Consider the following 13537-nt stretch of genomic DNA (forward strand, 5'->3'; position numbering starts at 1 on the left):
TCCCTATAACAAAAGAATCGTACTTCACGTCATCTCTAAGCGCTGAGATCGGAATGCGATAGAATAGCTTCTGAACTCGTTTCATGCCTTGCAGCCCAAGTTTCTATATTATAAAATTCAAAAAGTCATCGAATCTTGTTGTAGGTCTCATAAAAATACTTAAAGGATCTTTATCAGTGAATTTCACACCAAAGCATGTCTTTCTCTTAATCGACCCTATATAATACACCAACACTACAAAGCTCTTCTCATTAGCCATTTTGTCTCACTTAAATGAACTCAACTCACGTTCACACCATATTTATACACGTTTGGGACTTCATAATTTGAAACAGCCCATTTCGAATTACATACACATAATTCGAATCAGTACGATTCGAACTACAAAGAATGCAAACTCCCTCACTAATTCGAACAGCATTGATTCAAATTACTAAGCTTTTTAGTTCGAACAGGATTGATTCGAATTAATAGAGACATGCTTTTGGTTGATCCATGTTTTCTTTTTCCGTTTGGCTTAATTATGTAATATCTCCTGTAAACTGGCTGTCTTAATACTGTCATTTGCCCTAAAATTAATCTTAAGAAGTTGTTAGTCTTTTAAAAATTATGAAGGTAATTTTAAAATCAACAGCGGGGCAGCTCCATTAGAGCCTCCATCAATTTGGGGAAGAGGAGTAGAAAATGTCTCTGCCTAGCTTTGGTTTGAGAATAAATTCAGCAAGGAGAGAAATGAAAGAGATGGTTAAAGGTAGATAAGTGAATGTAATTCAGTCTTTTGCATTATTATTCACATTTCATTCTAATGGAAATTAAATATATCTACAGAAAAGTAATTAAAATGGTGATATTTTCATTCCTAGAAACTTGCTGAAAAAAAAAACTAACTTTGAACTACAACAACAACAACAAACCTTGTCCCACTAAGTGGAGTCGGCTACATGAATCAAACGACGCCATTGTGCTCTGTCATATATCATGTCTACAGAGAGACCGTTTACATGTAGATATCGTTTGACCACCTCATGAATGATCTTCTTAGGTCTTCCTCTGTCTTTCGCCCTTTGTCCATCTTCCATCTCATCCACCCTCCTGATTGGATGTTCTATCGGTCTTCTTCTCACATGTCCAAACCGCCTGAGACGTGATTCAACAATCTTTTCCACAATGGGTGCTACTCCAACTCTCTCCCTTATATCTTCATTCCTTATTTTATCCAATCGCATATGACCACTCATCCATCTCAACATCTTCATCTCTGCCACACTCAGCTTATGTTCGTGCTCCCCTTTAGCCGCCCAACACTCCATACCATACAGCATAGCCGGTCTTATAGCGGTGCGATAGAATTTACCTTTAAGTTTTAGAGGCACTTTTTTGTCACATATAAAATCAGATGCACTCCGCCATTTTGACCAACCTGCTTAGATCCTATGATTTACATCCTGTTCAATCTCTCCATTATCCTGTATGATGCACCCAAGATACTTAAAACTTTTAACTTTTCGTAGGATGTTTTCTCCAATCTTCACCTATATATTGGGGTTTTTCCTTCTCAGACTGAACTTACATTCCATATATTCCGTCTTGCTACGGCTTATACGCAGACCATACACTTCTAAAGCTTCTCTCCATAACTCCAACTTCTTATTTAGGTCTTCTCTTGACTCTCCCATAAGGACGATATCATCGGCAAAAAGCATGCACCATGGCACAGGCTCTTGGATGTGCTCTGTGAGTACTTCCAAGACTAATGTGAAAAGGTATGGACTTAAGGATGATCCCTGGTGCAATCCTATACTAATAGGAAATTCCTCTGTCACACCACCTTGAGTCTTCACACTAGTTGTGGTCCCATCATACATGTCTTTAATTGCCCGAATATATGCGATTCTTACTCTCCTCTTTTCTAAAGTCTTCCATAAGACCTCCCTTGGTACCCTATCATACGCTTTTTCCAAATCAATAAACACCATATGTAGATCCCTTTTATTACTATGATACCTCTCCATCATCCTTCTTAATAGGTATATAGCTTCAGTGGTAGATCTACCTGGCATAAATCCAAATTGGCTCTCTGTTACTTGTGTCTCTTTTCTCAACCTCCGTTCTATCACCTTTTCCCATAACTTCATAGTATGACTCATAAGCTTAATCCCTCTATAGTTTCCGCAACTTTGTATATCCCCCTTATTCTTGTAGATAGGTACTAAGGTGCTCTTTCTCCACTCATCAGGCATCTTCTTTGACCTTAAAATCTCATTAAAAAATTTGGTTAACCAGTTGATGCCTTTTTCTCCAAGACCCTTCCAAACCTCAATCGGGATATTATCAGGTCCTACTGCCCTGCCATTTTTCATCTACTTTAGAGCCTCTTTTACCTCGAATTCTCGAATCCTTCGATAGTAGTCAAAGTTTTGATCTTCTTCTCTTGTGCATAATCGACCAAGGCTCGGAAGAGTCTTCTGTCCTCTTGAGCCAACACCTCTCCATCCTTATCCTTTATGCACTTAACCTGATCCAAATCTCTCGTTCTTCTTTCCCAGCTCTTTGCGATTCTATATATACCTTTTTCTCCTTCTTTCGTGCCCAAAGACTGGTAGAGACCCTCATATGCTTTTGTTCTTGCTTCACTTACAGCCACTTTTGTCTCTTTCTTAGCCGCCTTATATTTTTTTCAGTTATCTGCATTGCGACATAAAGACCACTCTTTAAAGCATTCCCTTTTTATCTTTATCTTTTCTTGTATACTCGCATTCCACCACCAGGACTCTTTGTCTCTTGGTCATATTCCTTTAGATTCACCAAAACTTTCTTTTGCTATTCTTCTAATAACTTCTGCCATCTCCCTCCACATCTCTTCCGCGCTTCCATTCCCATCCCACTTTGCCTCTTCTCCTATCCGTCTTAGGAAGCTTCTTTGTTCTTCACCTTTCATCCGCCACCACCTCGTCCTTGGGTTCTTCGTATGATGTCTTTTTCTCATCTTTTGCTCAATGCGAAAATCCATGACGAGCACCCTATATTGTGTTGTCAAACTCTCTCCCGGAATAATTTTATAGTTAATGCAAAATTTCCGATCGACTCACCTCAACAAGAAAAAGTCGATTTGAGAGCTTGTCATGCCACTCTTATAGGTTATAAGATGTTCGTCTCTCTTTTTAAAACATGTATTTGCGATGAGAAGATCAAATGTTGAGGAAAAGTCCAAAAAATAGTTTTACCCTCGGTATTGATCACCCCAAAACCATGGCCTCCGTGAATACTCCCATATCCAGTCACTTCTCTCCCAACATGGCCATTTAAATCTCCTCCTAAGAAAATCTTATTTCCCAAAGGTATGCCTTGAACCAAACTCTCTAGATCCTCCCAAAACCTTATCTTGTGTTGTTCGTCCGAACCCACTTGCGGTGCATAGGCGCTAATCACATGGAAAGCACCTCCCTCCACCACAAGTTTGATAGAGATGATCCGATCTCCCACCCTCTTGACATCCACTACGTCCTTCTTCCACTGCTTATCCACAATTATTCCAACCCCATTCCTATTCTTCACCTTTCCTATATACCAAAGTTTGAAACCAGAAGTATCCAACTCCCTAGCCTTTGCACCAACCCATTTCGTTTCTTGTAGGCTCATAATGTTAATCTTCCTCCTTGTCATGGTGTCCACCACCTCCATGAACTTTCCTGTTAGAGTGCCTATGTTCCATGTCCCAAATCTCAACCTTCTGTCGCTTCGACCTTGACCTTTTACTTTGTGAACTAGCTTATTTACCCTTGTCCGTTCACGAAAACGCGAGAACCCTTACTCATTTAACACTACATCCGGGCAGCGATGCAGCGGCTCTTGCTTTGACACCGTACTCGAGCCATACGGCGCGTTGTTTCCAGGGAACGACCTAACTTTAGCGCAATAATGTCTTTGATTCATGTCATGAGGGTTCGGCTATATTTTTATGTTGGTTGCCAAAAACCTATCACAACCCTCCTCCTTTATCCGGGCTTGGAATCGGCTATGTACCCTAACTTTGAACTAAATATGAAAATATAATATTTCTTTAAAATATATTATTCCATTCTTAAAATGGCTGACTGACAAGACTACAAATGAGAGCACGCTACAAATGAGCTAACAGCTCATCCTCTAGAACCAAAGTCAAATCTCAGAAACAGTAATTGAACAAGGGCCTAAATTTTCTGCAAATACATTATGAGAACACCACATGATGGCTTATGGTGATTCTCATTAGAGCCATCACAATTGGTTTTGCTTCATCCCTGAGATGGAGGATTCCAACTATCCGAGTATGAGACAAGATTCTATTCCAGATCCAGGACTCTCTATATGCAGAAAGAATACAAAGCTTTATGGTGGTTGTAACACCAACCATAAAAATCTTGATTGTATGCTCAAAACAAAGTCAAAACTCTACTCAACCCCACCAAAAGTGATTTAGGATTGCCAAATACGAAACACAGCATTATTGTATAGTTTTATGTTAATATGTCCCTTCTATTGAGTAGAAAACAACATTAACCACCCGTAAACATGACATTAAGAGAATGTTAGATTTGTGGAGAGTGGACTGGTGGAGACACAATACTTCAGAGTGTGTCCAAACATATGTAAGCTAGTATGGTGAGAAATAAAAACGCAAGAAAAGATTAACACTAATGATGATGAAACTGTTACACTTTGATAATTAAAAAAGAGAGCTTACACATAGTTTCTCACAATTTATCAAGGGAAAAACATACTAATTATCCCCTATTGTTTTTCCCATTTCCAAAGACATAAACACACATAGACAATTTGATTTGATTATAGATATACAGAGGAGGCCATGATTGATGATGACATGTCTCCAAATGTCCCTCCCCTTTTATGTTCACTTTTTAAGATGAGGAAAACAAGCATACAAATCCGATTTTGGGTGCTTGGCTTCAGCATGCTCCCTGCACTTCACTTCTGATGTGGTGCAGATAAATGTTTGCATGCACACCTTGCACTGCATTCATAAAAACCACAACAAATGATCAGTAATAAGGTTCACTCTGCCAAGTCTTTGAAGCAATACCAGTTCGGATATCACACATCTAAACATCAAGTCTCCCAAAATTTCCAACGAGTTTGTCTACTTTTGTCTTCACTGCAACATTATAATAGCAATATCACCAAATTCTTGATGAACAAATTATGTAAATGAATCCCCAAACCCCAACCCAACCAAATGCAGGGTTCAATTTGCATTTTCATTTTTAGTATTTTCTGTTTTCAGGATTTCTCATGAGAAAACATGAAAACAATAAAATCTTTTTTTTAACAAAATTCTTAAAAAAAATAAAAAACACTGAAAATAAGAAAAAGAAAAAGCACAAAGTAACACAGGGCCATGCTTTCTCAGCTGTAAGCTTGTAAGAGATTGCAGGATAAAGTGACATAGCAGTTCATTGTGGAAAACAACCAAGCCACCAAGTAAGAACTTATTATACATTTAGAAAGAAATAACATACACTCCTAATTCATACAAGATTATAATGCATAGATTATTTCACACATAAACATCAATTATATTAAACAAAGTCGCTAATAATCAAATTCAGTTACAGAGAGAGACAAATTTGGGTTTAAAAACTAAAAAGTGAAGGACAAATATATATACCTGGATTGACATAGCTTTCTTGTTAGTTTCAAGCTGGCTTCCTGCAAATACCAAACCGAAATTCATAAAATTTTCATCCAAAGAAAACAGATCTAACACCTAATTTGAAGCCTTTGAAAAGAAACGATGAATTGAAAATTGAAAGATGGATTACCCTTAGCAGCAGCCTTCTGCTTATCGAGGTTCCTCTCGCGAGCCATCTTCGATTTCTGAGCATTGCCTCCACCCATCTCCGATAGAAACACCCCACACACCCAAAACCCTAACTTTTTTTTCCTGTGTGTGAAACGCAAGAACAAAGCAAGAGAGACACCTATGTAAGAGGGGCAAATATAAATGGGCAATGCCACCCACCTTCTATTTGGGTACTGATTTTCAAAGGATCATTAATTGGGAATTCAGTGCGCGTAATAATAATAAAATAAAATACAAGTCTAGAACTTTCTTTCACTTGGAAGTACTTCAGTATTAATTTTAATTGTATTCTTTCGTCATTCATGCATGTTAATTTGCTTTTCAGATTAATTTTTTAAATATTAACAATCTAATCTTTTAAAATCAAATTGAAATATGTATATATGAATTTCATAGGTAGTCACTTTTTTGTTTACACAATCTAATCTTTTTTTTTTGTTTACACAAAATCAGCAAGACTAATAGACAATTTTATGAACCAAGCTCTTGGAGTTTTGCTAGAGTTAAGCTTGCAAACACAAGACTTATCATGATGAATAAATTTCGATGGCTGAGACACATACACTAATTCATTTAAATTACCATTGAGAAATATATTGTTAAAATTAAATTGGTGAATTTGCCATTTAAAACTAAGAGCAAATAGTTAATACAACCCAAATGGTTGTTGGTTTAATTACAAGTGCAAAAGTTTAGGATTTGTTTGTACCTCATTTTTAGAAAAGATATTTTTTAATAATTTTTTTTAAGTAAAAATAATTTTATGTTTGAATATTTTATTAAAAAAAATTTATCTATTAATTATGTTTAGATAAAATAATATAAAAATATTTTTTGTTTATTTATTATATGAAAAATATTATTTTTTAAAAAAAAGATGTAAATTATAACTCCTCAGAAATATATTTTTTTTAATATTTTTATTTTTACTATTAAAAATTTGTCAAATACATTAAAAATAAAAAAAAGATCTTTGAGTGCCTATGAAAATTTTTGTTGACCAACCAACAGCGGAGAGATGAATCTGGCAACGACAATGGAAGCTCGTTGGCGACCAAGTGACGGCAGCGACAAAAAATTTGGTGGAGAAGCTGGTGATTTAGTAAATTAAAATATAATAAATAGTTAAAATTTTTAAATTACTAAATATAATTTTTTGGTTAAGTAATTTAAATGGTATACATTTTTAAAATTTTATGGAATATTTTTCATCGTCTTTCTATCAGAACCGTTTTGCGGATGGTTACTCATGTTTTCAAAGAACAAATGTTTCAAAAATTTTCTTATTGAAGTTTGATATGACTTAAGTGTTTACTAATGTATTATTTATAATAGGAACTTTTATAATATTCTCACCCAATTCAGCTTCCATGTATAAGTATATGGTGCTAAGGGCCATTTGGAAACTTTAGAAGTAATTTTTTTAATTTTTAATTTATAAAAAGTAGTAGTATTAATGTCTAGTGTAATTTTTAAAATTAAATTATAATTTTTTAAGAAGCTATTTAAGAGTTTATAAAGAAGTTAAAAAAATAACTTCTCTCATAATACTTCTACTTTTTATTACATTTTTATAAAATAATTACTTTTAGAATTAAAAATTCAAATACAAAATAACTTATTTATAAATTACTTTTAATAGAATCATTTATTATTTAAATTATTTTATCAAAAAAAATTTAATTAAGTTGGTTACCCAAATTGAATCTAAGTCTTGTAGAATTCACATGCATATCAAATAGGTACCTTATATCATTGTTTACTTTCACAAATTACTGCTCCCCAATTTCTCATCATGAGGTATGCGATATGTCAAGAGATGGTAAAAAGATTCCTACATGCAGATATTGCAGAAGTTATTCGTGACAGAAAAATTAATAGAGATCTAAAAAATTCACAGAAATGAGGATCTATTTTCGCAATTAAATGGAGACAGAAGTGGAAATTGAAATACATGTCTTACAGAAATTTGTAAAATTTTCACAAAGAAATATATATATATATATATATATATATATATATATATATATGTTATGTGAGTAATCTTAAACTGAAAATTACTATATTGTTTTGTTAACAAAAATTATTTCATTTTATTTTAATTTGTATATTAAAATCTTTTGTGTATATATTGATCATATTAAATTTCTATTTGAATTATGTTTAATTTTATTATATTTATACTAATTTATTTTTAAGTTTTTAAAACTTACTATCCACGCGTACGGATATTGTTTTTCATGCGGAAAAAAGTAAACGAAAATTCATGACGAGAATAAAATGGAATAGGAAGATATTTTTCTAAATAGAAATGGAGATGGACGAGGGTTCTTACTCATTGTCATCTTTAGGGGTGTAATCGGTTCGGTTTGGTTCGGTTTTGGACCGAAAACAAACCGAACCGACCTGATCGGTTGAATGTTAATATCAACTATTCGGTTGGCTACTTTTTGGACAACCGAACCGAACCGAACCGAACCAACAATTGTTCAGTTTAAATCAAGCACAATATCACTAAACAGAATCTCTAACAATAATTGTTTAGAATTTCTAACCTCTGAAGAAGACATTGTGGAGTTGCTTTCTGCAGGAGATGGCTTGGTGACAGGAGTGCTGCTCGGCGCTCGATTTGAACTGTGACGGCCACTGGAGTCTTGCTTGGCGACTGGACTGCTGCTCGGTGACAGGACTGCTTCTCGGTGAATGGATTGCTCCTCGGCGACGGTGACCCAGCGAGGCAGCGACGGCAACCCAGCGACGGCGACCCTGCGAGGCAACCCTGCGACGGCGATGACTGAAGACAAGAAGAGAGGAAGAGAAGCTAGGGTTCTCCTTCAGGGTCTCCTTCTCTCGAGCATGGTGGAATCGAAGGTGGAACTGTGGAAGTGTGGAACCGTGGAAGAGAAGAACAGAGGAAGAAAGCTAGGGCTCCAGATTCATTCGCGTAAAAGAGAGGAAGAAGGCTACGGTTGTGTGTAAAGTTGCCCTTTTATACCTAGGTTAAAGGGTAACTTAGTAAAAACACACTATTGAACCTTCATTTTTCGGTTCGGTCCGGTTCGGTTCGGTTTCTGCCGAGTCAACCGAAAACCGAACCGAACCGATCGGTTTGCTTCGAAAAAAACAAAAAAAAAACCGATTTTTTCGGTTTTCTAATCGGTTGTTGTAAAATTCGGCTCGGTTCTGCGGTAATTTTCGGTCCGGTTCGGTAATTTACACCCCTAGTCATCTTTAGTTATGTCATCTTTAAAATAATTTCATTTTCTTTAAAATTACTTTTTTTATGAAGATTTTTTTTAAGAGTTTTTAAATTTAAAACATTAACACTCATGTCTTTTACTTAATCCCGAAGTGTGAATGAAGAAATCAGAGTGACCAGAGAATATTTTTAGAGAGAAAATTTTTGTTTGAAGAAAACTCACATACAGATTTTTTTATGTAAAGTTGATAATTAAAAGTTATTAAATAATTTAATAAGTTTGACTAAATTATAATTTGACTCACAATTATCAACTTTATAAAAAAACAACTGCATATAAATTTTTATCTTTATAACTTTTAGAGAGAGAATTTTGTTTTTTTTTTACAAAACCAGAGAGAGAAGTTAAAACGAGGAAGTGAAGGAGAAAAATGAAGTTTGTTTGATTTAAACCTTGTCCATGCATGGAAAAGTTCCTTTGTGGCAGTGTTTTTTGGGAAATTTTTTGAAATAAAATAAAAAATTATTATTTTTTTAAATTTAGTATTTTAATTTTAATTTTAGAAATGCAATTTTTTTAGAGTGAGTTCACCCAACTAGGCAAATTTTTGTAATTTTATAGAGTTTATCGCATCTAACAGTGTACTCTTATGTATTCTGGAGACGATAATAATAGTGGTCATGGTTAATTTTTTAACTTTTTTTTTCACCTAATCTAATATTTATGAAAAAACATATTGAAGTTCGCCGGGAAATAAGACGAACTTTATAAAAATATAAAAGTTCGTCGAGTGCGATGAAATTGCCAAAAATATAAAAAAATAATTGTATTCTAAAATTAAAATTAAAAAATTTTGTTTGGAAAATTAATTATTTTTTTATTTTATTTAAAAAAAAGATTCAGTGTTTTTCATGAAGGTGGCACCTTCTTATTCATTCTTTGTTGTTGGTGGTGTCTTTTTTGTTTCTTTTTTTGTCAGTGGATTGGACAATCTTCAATCGTAGATATTTCAATGAATTGAACAACTCTTAATTTTAGGTATACAAGTATACAACACATCTACATACTCTTTACATTTTTACTATATATTTTTTTTCAATTGCAATATCTAAAATTTAAACCTTAAATCTTTAAGATAATAAGGAGAAGATATGTCATGTGAACTAAGACTCATTGTTCAAGATGTCTTTCAAGTGAGCATTTTCAATAGAGATTGCACCAGTTGTATTGACTTTTTTGGCGAAATGAGGCCCATACTCATTTTAGAAAGAAAATCAACTGTAATATTGTGACTAAACGACAGCACTAGATAAATAAATTGAAAATTGTGAAATTTTTTAACTAAATTTTTAAAAGGATAACAAATAGATATATTATTAAAATCTAATTTTGTTTTTGTAAGAATATTTTCTATTATAAACTATGTGCAAGATTAATTTTAGTAATATATTTTTCTATAGTTATTCATTGGCTAAAGTATTATTTTAGTCTCAATATTTAGACTAAATTTTAATTTAGTCCTTAATATTTTAATCATCATATTTTGGTCTCAACAAATTTTAAATGATTTAAATATTGTCTTACTGTTAAATTTGATACGAATAATTAATATATTAAAAAATTAATCATGTTCGATTTTAGTATATAAAAGAAATCACCTCTCCAACTATCAACAATATAAATTATTTTTTTTAGATTTTGGAGTGTTGATAATTAATTATTAGGGTTTAAGGTTTTATATAAAAAAGTAAATAAAAAGAGAAAGTATTTTAAGAAAGTTTTAGTTATGTTTCTCTAATACGTAGAAATAAAAAGATATAACTTAACTAAAAATATTGTTAATGTTCACGTCACTTATTTCATTAATTATTCATATTAAATTTAATCGTGGGACAATATTTGAATTTTTTTTAAATTAAAATAAAATATTTAAAATATTAAAAACTAAATTAAAATTTAACTTAAATATTAAAAATTAAAATAATACTTTAGTCCACGAATAACTATAGAAAAAATGTGTTACTAAAATTAATTAACTTAATTTATTTCTAATGAAACACTTTATTTCTAAATTATATTTATTTTATGTTTGATAATTATATTATTATGAATTTTATTTTCATGCACAATTAAATTTAAAAAATTTTATAAATATATCTAATTAATGATGTTATGTGCAATTATATTTTTTAATTTATAATATAAGTAATTATTCAGGTTAAATATTTTTTTGTCTCTAACATCTTGGGTCAAAATAAAAATTGTCTCCAACTTTTTTTTCTTATTAAAATCATCATCAACGTTACAAAACGTTATAAAATCATCATTTTGTCCATAAACAATATTTTTTGGACAATTTTACCCTTTCACAAAAATAAAAACAAAGAAAAAATGTTACCCTCTTCACACCACCGTCACCACTAACCCGGTTAAGGATTCGATGGTCCCAAAACGTTTGGACCATTAAATGGTCCCATAACAAAGCATGTTTTTTAAGTTTTTTTAATAACTGTTAAATAGTCTTTTTCTAATTTTAATTACAAATTAACTCCATATATTTTATTTAATTATAAAAATTATTTTTTATTTTATAAATTATTATTTTGTCATTCATCTATTATGTTTATTAATAATCAAAATAAAAAACAATAACGAATTAGATCTTCCATTGATCGTAATAAACTTTTTAGCCATTCCAATCTATTAAAAGTTTATATGTGATCCGTGATGTTCGTCCAGAGCTGTGAAATCGTATTTCTTTGAAAATCAATCAATTGGATTATCAAAACAATCGATTGAATTTCAGGTTTCCCATAACTCAATCGATTGGACTACAGGTTATCACAAAATAATCGATTGAAAATTGCAAGACAACATGGTTTTCGCAAAAATCAATGGATTGGTCATATTACCCAATGGATTGAATGTGACTAAAATGTGGGTTTTTTAAAATTCAATCGATTGCTTATACTATCCAATCGATTGAATGCTTCAAAACAACTTGAGGTCTCCCAATTCAATCGATTGGTTGTGTTACCCAATCGATTGAAAGCTTTTCCAATTTTTCTCTATTTCTAAGCACTATAGAGATATTTTAGTTTAAAAAACTCATATTTTTATGATGAAGTAATGTCATTTTCATTTATTATTTCAACAACAATGCCATACAAATTTTATCTCTTGTGAATTATATTTTATTTTATATAATCAATTTATGTAAAAAAATTCCATATCTTTTTATTTGTTTGCATTCTATTTTGTTCTTTTCATTTGTTCAAGATTTGACCTCTCTATTAAATCTTGACTAGAAAAAAAATACCATGCAATCTATATCAAAGCATTTTAATAATCTGTTCATATATTGCTAAGACATATATGAAGTATATATATTACAAATTTTTAATCAATTCTTCTTAGATTAACAATGGAAGCCCTATTTCCAATCCTCCACTAGAGCGATATATCATCTTCAGATTTTACAGTTTTTTCAGGAGGCACACAATCCGTTATTTTCTTATTGTAAAGCTCTAATAACTTTACTTTCATGTTGTTCTCTGCATTCTGAGCCTCAAATATATCGAACATCTGTTTCATAGCTCTGGAGATGACATCAGCATCACCCAACAATTTGCCATTCTGCACGATGAAGAGCACAGAAGGATAATTGGATTTCAATACAAAATATTTGAGCAGACATAAAAAATAGTTAAAACAGGGAAATATTGAATATCTCCTGTACCGCCGATATCCCCTGCACCACGGGTATTTTCAGTTGGGGGTGTTTGATATGAATTTCTAAAAAAAAAAAGGAACATTTCAAGCAACGAATTCCCTATCAAAAATAAGAACATTCATTACCAGCCAATACATGATTTCAAAAAAGGATAAGTCAAGAGACATTATAACTACCCAGGCATCGTGTCATAAGCCTGCACCATTCTCTCATGACACATAAAGAGATTGATACACGATTCTAATGGTGGGATTGAATAATTGGTGATAGATTATTCACCAATTTATGATGTTAATATTAAAGAAAAGATAAGATTAGAGTATCTAAATCAAAATAAAGTCTTAAAAATTGAAGATAGAATTTTAAAGTTAAGATAGATGAATAATAAGATCAAGGTTGTCAAACTCGCGAGTCTAGGTAAACTCGTGGAGCTGACCTAGACTCGACTCGTAGACTCGTACGCGTTTACCTGTTATACATTTTTTATAAAAATATATATATCATGTATAATATATATATTTACTCAGATATAGACATTCAAACTTAACAATTCCAACATCAAAATATATAATAAATTAACATAATACTACAATTACAAGTTACAACAAATACTCTAGATCACACATTTAAATCTTTCACAAGTATGTATCTAGTTCAACATAAAACACACAATCACACAATCAAAGCTTCATAAGACACAACCAAAACACAAAAGAAAACAACAAAACAACAATTAAATGTTCT

The 13537-nt window shown here is 32.1% G+C and overlaps 1 protein-coding gene across 1 annotated transcript; it reads right to left on the bottom strand.

Annotated features, from left to right (window-relative positions):
* Window positions 1-4677: 4677 nt before the first annotated feature.
* LOC130932730 (uncharacterized protein At2g23090) lies at window positions 4678-6069 on the bottom strand. Its single transcript, XM_057862137.1, has 3 exons — window positions 5820-6069; window positions 5666-5706; window positions 4678-5011 (listed from the first exon to the last, which is right to left on the bottom strand). The coding sequence occupies exons 1-3, from the start codon at window positions 5893-5895 to the stop codon at window positions 4892-4894; spliced, it is 237 nt and encodes a 78-aa protein (XP_057718120.1). The 5' UTR covers window positions 5896-6069; the 3' UTR covers window positions 4678-4891.
* Between the last annotated feature and the right edge of the window lie 7468 nt (window positions 6070-13537).

The sequence above is a fragment of the Arachis stenosperma genome, chromosome 6 (genome assembly GCF_014773155.1).
Source record: "Arachis stenosperma cultivar V10309 chromosome 6, arast.V10309.gnm1.PFL2, whole genome shotgun sequence".
Lineage (NCBI taxonomy): Eukaryota > Viridiplantae > Streptophyta > Magnoliopsida > Fabales > Fabaceae > Arachis > Arachis stenosperma.

What these genes read in the sequence shown, in the direction of transcription:
- LOC130932730 (XM_057862137.1), bottom strand. Translation starts at nt 5,895, where the DNA reads ATGGGTGGAGGCAATGCTCAGAAATCGAAGATGGCTCGCGAGAGGAAC. An exon ending in GCAGAAGGCTGCTGCTAAGG is followed by an intron (nt 5,707 to 5,819) that starts GTAATCCATCTT and finishes TGGTATTTGCAG; the next exon opens with GAAGCCAGCTTGAAACTAAC. An exon ending in AGAAAGCTATGTCAATCCAG is followed by an intron (nt 5,012 to 5,665) that starts GTATATATATTT and finishes TTATGAATGCAG; the next exon opens with TGCAAGGTGTGCATGCAAAC.